Below are 17,199 nucleotides of genomic sequence, written 5' to 3'. Positions count from 1 at the left end.
AACACTACAACCCAATTTATTAACTGTCTTTCAAATGTGAAAAATAGCCCTTATCAGTTAATAAATTTGTCTCAAGGAATATGCAAGATATGGCATTTACATACTATTTCGCAGATACTGGGAGGAGGAAATGTAAATAGATTAAAATAACATACGCACTGTGATTTATCAAGATTGCGTCTGTTTTTAATAAGTTTCAATCGAAGGTGCAAAGTTAAAGAAATCAACATTTATTGAAAAATGGAATCACTTTCAACATTCAAAACATATTATTACACAACGAAATACTCAAGCTCAATAATATCTACTTGTGTTAAACTCAAACGCAAAATCATGGATGGATTGTCCTGACCGCGCGCTCTACAAACTCGCCACGGACGCCCTCGCCTTCACGCGCAAACAGTACACGTGTATCGTTGCCAAGCACACAGACATAGGCTGTATTAAATATCCTACCTGCAGCTGAAAATTTAAATTAAGAGCGATGTGCGGCGTGTTAATTAAGCTACTGTACCGCTGCTGTGCGTAAATGCGCATTGCTCTTAATTAAAAGACGCACTTCCAAACTTTCCATATGCATTTTTTCATAACACAGCAGAAAAACTCACCATTTCAGTGGGAACAGTGTTGTTGGTCTCCCTTTTTTGCCAGTGCATCAAAGTCTGGAGTTAGTTTTGTTGTGGCAATTCTCAGGACAGATCTGAGGTGTTGGTCAGTTAACTTGGATCTGTGATGGGCTTTGTTGATTTTCATGACGCTAAACGTCTGCTCACACACGTAGGTCGAGCCAAACAACACCAGCATCTTCTGCGCCGTCCTCCGGAGGTTTGGAAACGCGGTCTCGTTAAGTGAAGCGTAAAAGTCATTCAGTTTAAGAGACTTGAACTTCTCCTTTGAGACGGAGTCAGACTGAAGATCGATCAGTTCCAATTGCAGCTCCTGCGGTGCTGATTCGGGGTCTTGTGACAGGGGACAGGACACCAGTTGAAGTGACTTGTCAATTTTTTCAAAATCACAGAACCGACGGCAAAATTCTCTGTGCAGATCGTCCAGTGATTTGCAGTATTTCTTCGCATTTCGGGCGGCCTCTTTCTGCACGGCTAGTGTGGGGAAATGTGCGAAAGATTTGTTTGACATTTGCCTGGAGAATAAAACCAGCTTGGATTTGAATGCTCTCACATCTGTGTACATGTCGTGCGCAAACTGATCTTTCCCCTGTAGCTTCACGTTCAGCTCATTCATGTGTGAAAATATGTCCACAGCAAACGCAAAGTCACAAAGCCAGTTTGTGTCGCTCAGCTCGGGGAATTCTTCGGATTTCCCCATTAAATTAAAAAATGAGCGAATCTCGTCTTTGAGCTCCCAGACTCGTTGAAACACTTTCCCCAAACTTAACCAGCGGACGCGAGAGTGGTAAATTAGGTCCTTTTGAAAAGGTTCTTTTCAGCAGCCCGATGTTTTTTCCAGTTAAATTTGGCGATCCATCCGTGGTGACATTGGCAAGTTTACTCCAAGGTAGCTTCATTCTCTCGATGACAGCAGACACCTGTTCATATAAGTCCTGTCCTCGCGTTTTCCCTTTCAGTGATTCCATGCTCAAAAGCACCTCCGTTATCTCAAAACTGTCGTTAATCCCTCGGATAAAAATTAGGAGCTGAGCAGTGTCTTTTATGTCGTTACTTTCATCCAGTGCCTTGAAACGAAGTGAAAATTAAAGTGAAATAAAGAGAAATACGCGCCACTCCAACAACGGTCAATGTTCTAAACTTTAGAAGGATGAAAATGTCATGACTAAAGCAGACATGATGCCCTGGTGAAAAACACAGAATAATTTCTGGTCTAGATAATGAACCATCTGAATTAATTCCGTGGCATTCCCTGAATAAGCTCCAGTCTGTGTTTAGGTGGGTGGAGATGAGTGGGGTGGTCATTTATAGCAGGGATTCACAAACTTTTTGGGGCCAGAGACCCCTTTTGTGATGGCAAGTTCATTAGGGATCACCTCATAATCAGAACACAACTCGAGTGAGATAAAAATAGCATACAAGAGTTGTACTCTGTCTCGGGCCCTGGAAAGGAACATTTTAAATCCCTTGGCATCAGAGAGAAAATGTTGCAGTTTTCAAGCTACATTAATATCCTGTAATTCTACACATTTTGCCATGAGGAAGAGAAAACTTAGCCATTTTAAAAATTAAATTACAGTGCATTTATGTAAAAAATATATATTTAAAAAAATAAAATAAAAATTTAAAAGTAGAGTGGAGGGGGTAAATAAGTAATAAGTAAAAATGTAGAATTAGTGAAGTTCTGTGGATACCAATATCCCTGTGAGCCTCCCAGGACCATGTTGTAAGGTTAAGAACATTAATATTATTCGTATACAGTTTCACTGTATAACACCTGCTAAATTTATTCCACGGATTACTTGAACTAAAATGTGTTTAATCTGTTAGTTTTTTTTGGGGGGGGGGTCTGGCCACGGACCCCTTGTAGACCCCACTTTGAGAACCCCTGCTTTATAGAGCGGTGATATGGAGCCATGGTTAGCCTGACACCCACCCCTCTATGGGAATGCTGTGTCACTGTCAGCATAGTCAAACCAGGCAACTGGTACAGAGGGAGGAACATGGGAATCACTGGCCCACTTCTGCTGGCTAACGGTGTTGTGTAACCCTCCCGGAGTTAGCCTATTGAGTTCATCACTGCTGTAGTCTACCAGCCAGGCCAGTACGGTACTTATGGCTCCAGCTGAACCATACTAAACATTTACTGCAACAATTAACCATGTTAACTACATGCACTGTCTGCAATCTGACTACACATTTTTAGGGCATAATAAGGGTAACTACGATAATACAACACACCTCGAATACTATTCTGACACCATTATGCTAATTCTACACGGGTAACTACCATAATACAACACACCTCGAATACTATTCCGACACCATTATGCTAATTCTACACGGGTAACTACCATAATACAACACACCTCGAATACTATTCTGACACCATTATGCTAATTCTACACGGGTAACTACCATAATACAACACACCTCGAATACTATTCTGACACCATTATGCTAATTCTACACGGGTAACTACCATAATACAACACACCTCGAATACTATTCTGACACCATGATGCTAATTCTACACGGGTAACTACCATAATACAAAATACTTAGTTGAAGTGGGAAGTTTACATACACGTAGGTTGGAGTCATTAAAACTCATTTGTCAACCACTCCACACATTTCTTGTTAACAAACTATAGTTCTGGCAAGTCGGTTAGGACATCTACTTTATGCATGAAAAAAGAACACATTTTTCCAACAATTGTTTAGACACATTATTTCACTGTATCACAATTCCAGTGGGTCAGAAGTTTACGTACACTAAGTTAACTGTGCCTTTAAACAACTTGGGAAATTCCAGAAAATTATGTCATGTTTTAGAAACTTCTGATAGACTTATTGACATCATTTGAGTCAATTGGAGGTGTACCTGTGGATGCATTTCAAGGCCTACCTTCAAACTCAGTACCTCTTTGCTTGACATCATGGGAAAATAAAAATAAACCAGCTAAGACCTCAGAAAAAAATGGTAGACCTCCACAAGTCTGGTTCATCCTTGGGAGCAATTTCCAAACGCCTGAAGGTACCACGTTCATCTGTACAAACAATAGTACGCATGTAAACACCATGGGACCGCGCAGCCGTCATACCACTCAGGAAGGAGACGCGTGCTGTCTCCTAGAGATAAACGTACTTTGGTGCGAGAGGTGCAAATCAATCCCAGAACAGCAAAGGACCTTGTGAAGAGCAGGTACAAAAGTATCTATATCCACAGTAAAAATGAGTCCCATAGCAACATAACCTGAAAGGCCGCTCATCAAGGAAGAAACCACTGCTCCAAAACGGCCATAAAAAAGCCAGAATACGGTTTGCAACTGCACATGGGAACAAAGATCGTAATTTTTGGAGAAAGGTCCTCTGGTCTGAATAGAACTGTATGGCCACAATGACCATGGTTATGTTTGGAGGGAAAAGGGGGATGCTTGAAAGCCAAAGAACACCATCCCAACTGTGAAGCACGGGGGTGGCAGCATCATGTTGTGGGGGTGCTTTGCTGCAGGAGGGACGGGTGCACTTCACAAAATAAATGGCATCATGAGGGAAGGACAATTATGTGGATATATTGAAGCAACATCTCAAGACATCAGTCAGGAAGTTAAAGCTTGGTCACAAATGGGTCTTCCAAATGGAAATGACCCCAAGCATACTTCCAAAGTTGTGGCAAAATGGCTTAAGGACAACAAAGTCAAGGAATTTGAGTGTCCATCACACAGCCCTGACCTCAGTCCCATAGACAATTGGTGGGCAGAACTGACAAAGCATGTGCGAGCAAGGTTCCTACAAACCTGACTCAGTTACACCAGCTCTGTCAGAAGGAATGGGCCAAAATTCACCCAACTCATTTTTGGAAGGTTGTGGAAGGCTACCCAAAACGTTTGACCCAAGTTTAAATTATTTAAGGCAATGCTACCAAATACTAATTGAGTGTATGTACACTTTTGACCCACTGGGAATGTGATTAAAAAAATAAAAGCTGAAATAAATCATTCTACTATTATTCTGACATTTCACATTCTTAAAATAAAGTGGTGATCCTAACTGACCTAAAACAGGGAATTTTTACTAGGATTAAATGTCAGGAATTGTGAAAAACTGGGTTTAAATGTACTTGACTGAGTTGTATGTAAACTTCCGACTTCAACTGTATCTCAAATACTATTCTGACACCAATATGCTAACTCTAAGGGTAACTGGAGAACAACCTAGACAACCAGGACTAAAAGGTTTCCCATCCACCCTACAGAAGGGAGAGAAGTGAGAGGTCTATAGAGGATAAGGACTACTGGAACTGTACCACTATGGAGGGCTCCAGCTCCTCTGGCTCCAGCATGCATTGGGCCAAGGCGTGCATGAAATCAGACTGAGACACACACAGACAGCAGAGAGTAAGAAGGAGACCTTGGGCAAGTATAAAGACACCATGAGGGGCCAGGGAGAGACCACATGGGCATAGCAGACAGCATAGAAGGGGTGGGCATGACAGATTTTGCGGGCACGGGTGGCAATGGCGCCAACATCTCAGCATAAGCAAATCATGAAAGCATGGGCTGAGAGATGTATTCACAGCTCTCTCGCTCTCACCCAGACATCTCTTCACACACTGTCACTCTCTCAAACACATCATCTATCATGATTGCACATAGTCTGCAGGGGCTTGAAATGAAAGGTCCAAAATGTAGTTCAGCAAATTACCAAAACCACCGGACAACAACAGCGTGACATTCTTAACAAAAAAATATACCAGCCTCCTCCCACTGGCTGGCTGACTCACTGGCTACAAGCAGCACAGAATGGGCTTGGATGAGCCACGATGGTGCGGTGTACACATCGACACAGAACTATGCGTGCAAGGGGGAGGAGGGGGGATTACTAGCAGCCAACTTACAGGTACTAGTTTCCAATACCATTTGGAGGGAGACTATCCAAGTAGCAGGGGGGCAGACAGGAAGAATAGGAGCAAAAAAGGTCAATAGGTCAGAGGTCACAGACAGGATTGGATTTCCTTCCGGGTTAAGGGTTAGGAGAAAAAGGTCAATCAGGATTCAACCCCAACTGGCAGGAGATAAAGAGCTCTGTAGACTTGGACCACATCTCTGTTGAAAAGGATGTCATCTCCATGAGACGAATCTGAATAAATACAAATAAATTGTTTTTTAAACTGCAATTATTCTTGCAATGTGTCCTGGAGGCATGGACTGAAGTCCAGAGACTTGATGCATCGAGAGCAGCAATCGCCTGTAAGGATGCATCAAAATAGCTCCATGGGGGCCATTTTGGCTCTAGCGCTTCAGTTTCCTTGTGCTCCCTCTGTGGGAGTGCCATGAGATCTGTGGGGCTCCAGCCTTACCTTCTGGTGACTGGGAGACTCCAGCGGGTGCTGCTTGACCTTCAGCTCTCTCTCTGTGATCTCCCTCATCTTCAGGTTCACCTGGAACAGAAGCAACATTCACTCAGTTCCTTAGAGCTCTATTTTCTGAATGTCTCAGGCTCATGATCAATGTCGGCTTCTGACAGACTATGTTACGGAGTCCGCAGGAAAGAGAGTCTGTGTTCCCACCATACCTTGTTGATCCAGAAGACCATGGCGTCCTCCAGGTCAAAGGGCAGCTCCTTGGAGGCGCTAAAGGTGGAGAACCGTTTGACGCAGGCCACCACCTTCTCTATGCTGATCATCTCCACAGTGTAGGCCATCATTAGGGCATCGATCATGGGCATGTGGGCACTCTGGAGGAAGGATGAGTGCACAGATTAGGTCAGAAAAACAAACGCTGTAAAAGGTAGGTCATCGTGGGGGCATACAGTAGGTCTAGTTCAGGAATGAAAACACCAGGGTGTTGATCAAGCATGGCTATGTAGTTACTGTGTTGTGGCAGGCAGAGCCAGAACAACAATCACGTTATGCCAAAATCAGGGCATCGACTATGGGCACAGGACACTGAGAGGAGAGATGGGAAATAACAGGTCACAAGACAAACACGATTTACAGTTGAACATCAGGGCATCGATCATGGGCATTGCGGATGGGTGGGTAGAGACAGAATTATTATTACTTGTATTTATTTATTTTTAAAATCGGGAATAAATCAAATCAAATTTTATTTGTCACATACACATGGTTAGCAGATGTTAATGCGAGTGTAGCGAAATGCTTGTGCTTCTAGTTCCGACAATGCAGTGATAACCAACAAGTAATCTAACTAACAATTCTAAAACTACTGTCTTATACACAGTGTAAGGGGATAAAGAATATGTACATAAGGATATATGAGTGAGTGATGGTACAGAGCAGCATACAGTAGATGGTATCGAGTACAGTATATACATATGAGATGAGTATGTAGACAAAGTAAACAAAGTGGCATAGTTAAAGTGGCTAGTGATACATGTATTACATAAGGATGCAGTCGATGATGTAGAGTACAGTATATACGTATGCATATGAGATGAATAATGTAGGGTAAGTAACATTATATAAGGTAGCATTGTTTAAAGTGGCTAGTGATATATTTACATCATTTCCCATCAATTCCCATTATTAAAGTGGCTGGAGTTGGGTCAGTGTCAATGACAGTGTGTTGGCAACAGCCACTCAATGTTAGTGGTGGCTGTTTAACAGTCTGATGGCCTTGAGATAGAAGCTGTTTTTCAGTCTCTCGGTCCCAGCTTTGATGCACCTGTACTGACCTCGCCTTCTGGATGATAGCGGGGTGAACAGGCAGTGGTTCGGGTGGTTGATGTCCTTGATGATCTTTATGGCCTTCCTGTAACATCGGGTGGTGTAGGTGTCCTGGAGGGCAGGTAGTTTGCCCCCGGTGATGCGTTGTGCAGACCTCACTACCCTCTGGAGAGCCTTACGGTTGAGGGCGGAGCAGTTGCCGTACCAGGCGGTGATACAGCCCGCCAGGATGCTCTCGATTGTGCATCTGTAGAAGTTTGTGAGTGCTTTTGGTGACAAGCCGAATTTCTTCAGCCTCCTGAGGTTGAAGAGGCGCTGCTGCGCCTTCTTCACGACGCTGTCAGTGTGAGTGGACCAATTCAGTTTGTCTGTGATGTGTATGCCGAGGAACTTAAAACTTGCTACCCTCTCCACTACTGTTCCATCGATGTGGATAGGGGTGTTCCCTCTGCTGTTTCCTGAAGTCCACAATCATCTCCTTAGTTTTGTTGACGTTGAGTGTGAGGTTATTTTCCTGACACCACACTCCGAGGGCCCTCACCTCCTCCCTGTAGGCCGTCTCGTCGTTGTTGGTAATCAAGCCTACCACTGTTGTGTCGTCCGCAAACTTGATGATTGAGTTGGAGGCGTGCGTGGCCACGCAGTCGTGGGTGAACAGGGAGTACAGGAGAGGGCTCAGAACGCACCCTTGTGGGGCCCCCGTGTTGAGGATCAGCGGGGAGGAGATGTTGTTGCCTACCCTCACCACCTGGGGGCGGCCCGTCAGGAAGTCCAGTACCCAGTTGCACAGGGCGGGGTCGAGACCCAGGGTCTCGAGCTTGATGACGAGCTTGGAGGGTACTATGGTGTTGAATGCCGAGCTGTAGTCGATGAACAGCATTCTCACATAGGTATTCCTCTTGTCCAGGTGGGTTAGGGCAGTGTGCAGTGTGGTTGAGATTGCATCGTCTGTGGACCTATTTGGGCGGTAAGCAAATTGGAGTGGGTCTAGGGTGGAGGTGATATGGTCCTTGACTAGTCTCTCAAAGCACTTCATGATGACGGAAGTGAGTGCTACGGGGCGGTAGTCGTTTAGCTCAGTTACCTTAGCTTTCTTGGGAACAGGAACAATGGTGGCCCTCTTGAAGCATGTGGGAACAGCAGACTGGTATAGGGATTGATTGAATATGTCCGTAAACACACCGGCCAGCTGGTCTGCGCATGCTCTGAGGGCGCGGCTGGGGATGCCGTCTGGGCCTGCAGCCTTGCGAGGGTTAACACGTTTAAATGTCTTACTCACCTCGGCTGCAGTGAAGGAGAGACCGCAAGAAGGAATATGTGGGCACATGAGGACATGATGCCCACAGAACAGTATAATTAAGGGGTGACTGGACAATCCTCAGGGTATCAAACAATGACGCAGCTCAAAATAAACTGCCATGTTGGCTTTGTTTCCTCGTCTCCTGACCATCTGACCTCACTGATGTACTACAGATGATCCTTATCCAATAGAAAGACTGAGGGAGGAACCCCCCCCCCCCACCATGACTTTAGAGGTCACTTCAGTCGATCTGTCCAATCAATCAGCCTTAATACCTCACACAGGGGGACAGATGTGACCTACAACAAAAGACTGTTCAATGCATCATTATCTGTGTTGTAGGTCACATCTGTCCCCCTGTGTGAGGTATTAAAAAAGGCTGATTGATTGGACAGATCGACTGAAGTGACCTCTAATGTCATGGTGGGGGGGGGGTACATCAGTGAGGTCAGATGGTCAGGAGACGGGGAAACAAAGCCGACATGGCAGTTTATTTTGAGCTGCATCATTGTTTTATACCCTGAGGGCGCGTAGTGGTGTAGAGGAGACCTAGGCTACAGGCTATATCAGATATATGTTTCTTGGCCTTTCATAAACACATTTCATGCAATTCTACTACTCTTTATATATGACTGGACACATTAGCAGAATATTTTTTAATTGTGCAAATTACAGGGAAGCCTACTCTGCTGACACTGACAAAGAGCGTTAATTGCGACATTGTCTGACCCATATAATAGGGCTATGAGAAGGGGAGACAAATAACCTACAATATGACATCCGTCTAACCCGGAGGAAGAAATTATGACCAAAAACAAACTTTCAAGCAGCACGGACCCAACAATGATAAAGAGTGAAAACGCTCACTCTCCGGGGATATGCAGTATTTGTCACGTGCGCTGCCCAAATTGCAGTCCCTTCCTACTGTAGGCACTGTGATTTAACATTTAAAAGAAGCTAATGATCCTCTGAGGCCAAACCATGCTTTCTTGTGTAGTAGCCTATTTTGTATGATTGTATTTATTGCTGTTACACAGGAGTAGGCTAATTAGGATATATAATTTTAGCAATTTAATTAAAAATGTACTACGTCTGTGGCACACTTGTGATGGAGTTTTCAAAAGAAATGGCCACTGGATTGAGGCAAAATAATCCTGATTTAGCCAGGTACCTTTTAATTGCCTTTCCATCTACCCAAAGACTGTTAGGCCATCATTAGCATCGCTAACGGCTACACAAAGTGGTAGACAAAGACCCTACACGCACTGCAGACCGACAGGTCATTCCCGTGCCGTGGTTTCCTCTTCAGACTGTTGGTTAATTTTTGGTTAATTACACATTACTGTTTGAATAAGCCATGATACATTTCTTTAAGCAAATTGTGACCCCAAAACTACCAATGACCAGGTAAAAAAAAAATGAAATCACTGGCACTCTATAAGGCCCAGTCATATCTATCACTCTGTGTAGACCTCAACTTAGAACTCAATGCCTTGCAGTAGGAGCAGAGAGGAAGAGGTGAAGAGGCTCAACTCCGGCAGAAAATCTGTATCCCTAAAGCAGGTGGCGGGTTCTTCTTTTTACCCACTCAGCAAGGAGTTTTGGATCAATAAGAGTGCCAAATTTGATCAACAGGAAAATGTATGTCTTATTTGCTACGTGCGGTTTATTTGATTGAATAGAAGTTTCGTAACGCTTAGGTTATTACGAGTGTACTGATATAAGTAGGACATGTGACATCCTGGCAACTGAGGAAAAACACTATCGGAGTTGTCTCGAGATGGCTATGAATATTTATGGCAAGAGGCTAGCAGCATAGCATCTCTCCACTGAATGCAGGCGGTTGACATCAACAATCCTTATAGAACATTTAAATAAAGAGATGTATTCCGCAATCCAAAGAAAGGACAGCCTGCCATGCCGCCTTGTGGACAACGACTCCCACTGTTAGGGCGGGAAGACAAGTAACTCGTCAGTATATCCATATTCTTAGGCAGGAGTATAATTCCCTGAAATGTGACCTATGAATCTTGGTGTGGAGTTAACACACAGTACACCCTAGCCAGTTAGAGCATGCCTGACCCAAAACACACTGCTGAACACACACACACACACACACCTTCCAGCACTAATCCTATTGAGGGAAATGGAGGACAGATCCTGATTAGCTCACAATAGGAAAGGAGAACAGCTATTCAGAGCCCTCAGTGATAGGCCCCAACGATGTTACACAAGCATTACTCAACACTCAGCCTCAGATCCCTACTCTAATGAGGTATAAGCAACACACACACAGACACACAACCACTGCCTGAGATTTAAATTTAAAAAGAAAACACGCACCCTTCCACCTAGCAACTAGCTAGATGTAGACTATTTCAAAAACAGGACGGTGTGTCTCTTAAGTCAAAGAAGAGGGACTTAAAATGAAGAAAACAGCCCGACTGATGTGCTTGAGTTACAACACAATGAATAAGCCAGAAACACACACCTTCGTCTTCCCTTCACCAAACCTGTCAGAGACAAACCCAGGAGTGTATGGGTGGACTACTGTTATATTACCCCAAGCCGTCTCAAGTGTCCCAATTCAAGTGCTGAGCAATTAACATTTTTTTTCTTCAGTTAAACAACTAATTGACCAAATTGATTCAGATTTTTCTGAGCACAACGCGCCGTTTCACTAGAGAGAAATCACATCATTCACGAGAGTGGAACGCTGGGCTGAAGGGAGTTGTACTATTCATTAAGAAAATATTCAGCATAGATCAGCGCAGAAACATGGTAATTAACTGCAAAGACCATAATGCATAGCGCCCCCCCCCCCCCCCCCATCTCAGGCAGAGATGGATACACTTTTGCCTGCTATGTTAGGTTAGATTCAAACAGACTGCATGAAAGAGGAATGTACAGTCGCGGCCAAAAGTTTTGATTAATTGCAATTAATTGCAAATGAAATGAATCCCCCCAAAAACAATTCCACTTCATTTCAGCCCTGCCACAAAAGGACCAGCTGACATCATGTCAGTGATTCTCTCGTTAACACAGGTGTGAGTGTTGATGAGGACAAGGCTGGAGATCACTCTGTCATGCTGATTGAGTTTGAATAACAGACTGGAAGCTTCAAAAGGAGGGTGGTGCTTGGAATCAGTTCTTCCTCTGTCATCCATGGTTACCAGCAAGGAAACACGTGTCGTCATCATTGCTTTGCACAAAAAAGGGCTTCACAGGCAAGGATATTGCTGCCAGTAAGATTGCACCTAAATCAACCATTTATCAGATCATCAAGAACTTCAAGGAGAGCGGTTCAATTGTTGTGAAGAAGGCTTCAGGGCCCCCAAGAAAGTCCAGCAAGCGCCAGGACCGTCTCCTAAAGTTGATTCAGCTGAGGGATCGGGGCACCACCAGTACAGAGCTTGCTCAGGAATGGCAGCAGGCAAGTGTGAGTGCATCTGCACGCACAGTGAGGCGAAGACATTTGGAGGATGGCCTGGTGTGAAGATGGGCAGCAAAGAAGCCACTTCTCTCCAGGAAAAACATCAGGGACAGACTGATAATTCTGCAAAAGGTACAGGGATTGGACTGCTGAGGACTGGGGTAAAGTCATTTTCTCTGATGAATCCCCTTTCCGATTGTTTGGGGCATCCTGGAAAAAGCTTGTCCGGAGAAGACAAGGTGAGCGCTACCATCAGTCCTGTGTCATGCCAACAGTAAAGCATCCCTAGACCATTCATGTGTGGGGTTGCTTCTTAGCCAAGGGAGTGGGCTCACTCACAATTTTGCCTAAGAACACAGCCATGAATAAAGAACAGTACCAACAGGTCCTGCGAGAGCAACTTCTTCCAACCATCCAGGATGGTGGTGACGAACAATGCCCTTTCCAGCATGATGGAGCACCTTGCCATAAGGCAAAAGTGATAACTAAGTGGTTTGGGGAACAAAACATCGATATTTTGGGTCCATGGCCAAGAAACTCCCCAGACCTTAATCCTATTGAGAACTTGTGGTCAAACCTCAAGAGACGGGAAGACAAACAAAACCTCACAAATTCTGACAAACTCCAAGCATTGATTATGCAAGAATAGCATGCCTTCAGTCAGGATGTGGCCCAGAAGTTAATTGACAACATGCCAGGGCGGATTGCAGAGGTCTTGAAAAAGAAGGGTCAACACTGCAAATATTGACTCTTTGCATCAACTTCATGTAATTGTCAATAAAAGCCTTTGACACTTATGAAATGCTTGTAATTATACTTCAGTATCTGACATAAATATCTAGACACTGAAGTAGCAAACTGTGAAATGAATGTGTCGTTCAAAACTTTTGGCCACGACTATACACAAAAACAACGAGATCGGGATAGACAGAGTTCGTGAAAGTATGCCTTATCTACTTCGAAGAACTAATAAAATGATTGTCTGACAGCTCTGCAGCATGCAAAGGCAGGTCAGCCTAGCGAAATAGGATGATTATTTTTTATTTAAAAGCTACAATATGTAACTTTATAGGCAACCTGACAAAATTCAAAGAAATTTGATATTTCATCCCCTTTGAACACAAGTCTAAGAATAGCTAGATCTGTTCTGTGTGCTATTTCTATGCTACCCGTTCTATTATATAATTTTTGCGTCTTACTTTCAGATTTGTACACCAGCTTCAAAAACAGCTAAATATACAATATTTTTGGTTATGGAAAATATATTTCACAGCGGTTTAGATGGTACAATGATTCTCCACACAATGACTGCTAGTTTTTTCATAAACAAATCTGCAAGACAATTAGAATTTTTGCAACCAGGAAATGGCGGAGCGATTTCTGCATAGTGCATCTTTAACTAAGTAAATTAAGAACAAATTCGTATTTACAAGAGGTAAAAAGCCTCCTGCGGGGACGGGGGATATATCACGACAAGAGAGAGATCACTACATTAAAAAAAAGAGACCAAAGCATGGCAGCAAAGCCCATACAGAATGGGAAGAAGAGAGAACGGTGTCTGGCAGTTTGGTTGCTACTGCCTGAGCAGAGATGAGATGGTGACTTAATGAAAAATAAGAACGTATCCAAATAAGAACTAAGTAATATACACAACTGAAATATTGTATTATTTCATAGTGATTTCCTATTTTTCTATTAGATCTACCCAATGTGGGCCTGACAGATACAATGGAATATTTTCTGTGTTTCGGCTATTTGAATTTTCACTATTTTTGCCATTGTATTTCCATTAAAAAGCTCTAAAATAATTTTAATGTCATTATTTAATAATGGATTTAATGTCAACAAAAAAAGATGAAGAAACCAAAATAGAGAACAAACAAATTGTTTTATAATCCAATTGAAACCAAACCGACAAATTACTAATCACTCAGCACTAATCCGGTCTCTATAGTCTCTGTCCCCCTAGTCTCCCCCTGTCCATCCCTCTAGTGTCCCCCTAGTCTAGAAATTTATTTCTTCCAACCTGTGTGAGTCGACTCAGGAGATGGTACACTGCTGTTTTATTACTCCCAGCTGATCCCTCTCCATCTGTGCCCTCTAGGAAGTACGAGTCAAACAGGAGGCAGAGAAGGTATCTCTTACACACACACACAACGGGAGTGAGCCCAGAGGCTGCACATGGGGGGGGAAGAGAACACAGGCATTGCCATGGAAACACCTCCTTGCAGACTCCTTGCAACCCAGGGGGGGTTCCTCAACCATCACACAGGCCTAGTCTAGTCTGTCAAAGACAACCACTTCACTCTACTCAGGAATTTAGACTAAGCATGTGTTTGTCTGACTTCTTCCATAGAGCCTTGCCCGGATTATAAACCAGCCCGTCTGTCTGTCACTGGGCTAGATGTCGGCTAGTCACTGGCTCGCTCTTGGCTGGTCGCTCGACAGAAGCAAGCCACCTTGGCGACAACGCGAGTCTCCATGGCATTGGCAGTGTATAATGTATTCAAGCCAACAAGTACCATGCAGTGATGCTACTGTAAGTGCTTTCAGTGAAATTGTGAGAGGTTATTGGATCTCTTATGAAAGGAAATGCTTGTGCAATATATACAACTGAATGTGACATGTAGGGAGGGAGTGGTGTTCATTCCGTATGCTGAGTAGAGTTGGTGCTGTACTATTTTATTTATTACATTTATTTAACTAGGCAAGTCAGTTAAGAACAAATTGTTATTTACAATGACAGCTTACCCCGGCCAAACCCTGCCCTAACCCGGACGACGCAGGGCGATAGTCCTAAAGTCAATAGTCCTAAAAACTAGGCTGGTTGGTTGGATGAGAACTAGGTTACATGAGAGATGGTGAATCAATCATTATGCAACTGCTGCACCCTACTTTGCATATTGACCAGACAACATGGAAAATGTCACTGTTAGGGACAAGGGTACACTACAGGAGAGTGGAAAAAAGTAGTGGAGGAACCCCACTGGGTCATTCAGCACATTTTAGGCCTAACTTCAGACTGTTCGCTCTCTCGCTCTGTGTACCCTTCCCTATCCAGCTGGTAGAAAATTATTTTCAAAGAAGTAACTGAATCAGTTTTCACATGATCCACAGAAACCAGACTGTGCCAAAAGCCGTGTTTTAAAGCCTACAGACGACATGCTCTCTGGCCCAGTTCTATGCCTTTATATGGATATGAATCAGAGTCGAATTTGAATCTCCAAGGTAGCCAACGATAAGGAAATAGCTAAGCGGTCTGGAACCAAATTTAATAGGTCGGGGAAAAACCACCCAAACGAAAATTGAGTTAGAACAATATGATGAGTCGCCATGGTTTCAACAAAGACTAGAACGTTTTAGTTACCTAGGGTTTAAAGGCTGTTTGACAAAGTCCAATAGACGACAGGTAGGTATTCTAGTGTTCAGTGTAGTGTGATAGATGTCAGTGTGATAGAGAGAGAACAGAACAATGGCTACTTTCACTAGTTAAAGTAATAAGAGGAAAGCAGGAACAGAGCTGCTGCTGCAGGCAGAAACAGCTCTCGCTCTCCATGTAGGACTACACACAGAATAGCCAACCAGAAGGCCGAGCTTCTTGACTCGCTCTCATCCATGGCCAGCTAAAGGGCAACAGCTTTTCAAACTTGATTTATGTCCGTTTTGCACTGGGACTAAGTCATTTTCAAGACAGCTCTCGTCCACAAATCATGAGCAGCCTCTGGCAATGACTCCCATAAAACACCACGTGCTTATCAAACTAGTTCCACCACCACAAATAGTGTCCCTCCCTACTTCCTAGTCCATGAAGAGGACATTGGGTGCATCTTTCCGTCCTCATGCGAGAGACCTAGCCGCCTGGCTCGTAGGCATCAGCCCTATTGCTTTGGTCTCTCCAGTGTTTTCACTGTAGATTAAGGAGACAAGGAGAGCCACTTGAGCCAATTGAGATGCAGCTGAATTGCCTTCACCCTGCATAGCTTTTCATCACCCCCTACACAGTCACACACACACACAGTCTTTCCCACTCACCATTTTGATGGGCACACAGGAGAGGTCAGCATCTCTGACAGGGGCGTCATCACTCTCCATGACGTAGATCCCTTTACGGCTGAGGGCCTGGATGACTGACATGTGTGACTGCAGCGAGGCGGCCTGGTCTGTCTTTAGGATGAGGGCACACACCCGGCAGTACAGCTCACAGGACAGCAGCAGCTGGAGGACGGGAGGCTTGATGTGCTCCTGGTCATACTGGTCTGTGTAGAACGGATCCCTCAGGTCCTCTGGGATGTGGTCTGGAAGGGGGGGTGGGGGGGGGGGGTTAGTGATGGATATGATGCATGGTGTTGGTCCTAACTTATATATATATAGACAGGATGGGTTCCACTCCCTACATCTAGCTGTGTTGCTACCCGCATGAAAATATTTGGTTGCTATTGGTTTCAATGGAATATTTTGGTGCTTGCAGCCCTGTGCCTACTTCAGGAAGAATCTAGGGGAAACGCTGCTGTGATGACTAATATGCATACACAGGGTTACAATAAGAGTATGTCATTTCGTGGATAGCCAAATGTGAAATACGTGCTTTACTTTAAAAAGGGAAGATCTAGCCTAATCTTTCAACAATGAAAGGGAACGTGGCAACAGCATGTGCTCGCAGAGTAAAAATATGTGTTCTGCGAGGTTTCAGTTTACTCTGTAAATACAGGCTAGTCATGGCTTGGAACTGACAGTAACACTGGTGAGAGAAGAGCTAGGTTCTCAGGTTACTAGTCTGAAACAATGTCTTTCCAGTTTCCACCACAAAGGAGGAAAACAAACAATGACCTATGAAGGGTCTGTTTTGCATTTTTCACTCACTCATATCAAACCAGAAGTCACCATATTAGGCTAAATGGTGATGGGAATCCGATCATGATCATTTATGTCTGTTGCGGTCATACTCCTAACAGGAAACACACAATCCGTAAACATTAAAGCAGAGGAATAGAATGAAGGATCCCCTCGCAGCCCATTGCATGTGACAAGCCCAGCCCAGGTGCACACTCTCAGAAAGGTGTGATGATCTTCGGGACAAAAATAGCCCAGCTAACCTCCATTATTCAGACATTGTTATTTAAGCTGTGGCTGGGAAGCTGGGCAAACAGAA

At 44.0% G+C, this 17,199-nt stretch overlaps 1 protein-coding gene across 2 annotated transcripts in view; it reads right to left on the bottom strand.

Annotated features, from left to right (window-relative positions):
• Positions 1 to 17,199, bottom strand: part of LOC115121349 (calmodulin-regulated spectrin-associated protein 1-B-like) — a 35,594-nt gene that overhangs the window by 11,967 nt on the left and 6,428 nt on the right. Inside the window, exons 3-6 of one of the 2 annotated variants that reach the window (XM_029650407.2) lie at positions 16,083 to 16,345; positions 6,204 to 6,365; positions 5,989 to 6,069; positions 4,936 to 5,001 (exon numbers count right to left, since the gene is read on the bottom strand). In XM_029650407.2, the coding sequence (XP_029506267.1) occupies positions 4,936 to 5,001; positions 5,989 to 6,069; positions 6,204 to 6,365; positions 16,083 to 16,345 (572 nt within the window). The remainder of the gene's footprint in view (positions 1 to 4,935; positions 5,002 to 5,988; positions 6,070 to 6,203; positions 6,366 to 16,082; positions 16,346 to 17,199) is intronic. The other variant, XM_029650408.2, reaches the window with a different exon arrangement.

This window comes from Oncorhynchus nerka, linkage group LG13 (assembly GCF_034236695.1).
Source record: "Oncorhynchus nerka isolate Pitt River linkage group LG13, Oner_Uvic_2.0, whole genome shotgun sequence".
Lineage (NCBI taxonomy): Eukaryota > Metazoa > Chordata > Actinopteri > Salmoniformes > Salmonidae > Oncorhynchus > Oncorhynchus nerka.
The sequence above is the reverse complement of the archived record's forward strand: the minus strand, read 5'-3'. Positions and strand labels throughout refer to the sequence as shown.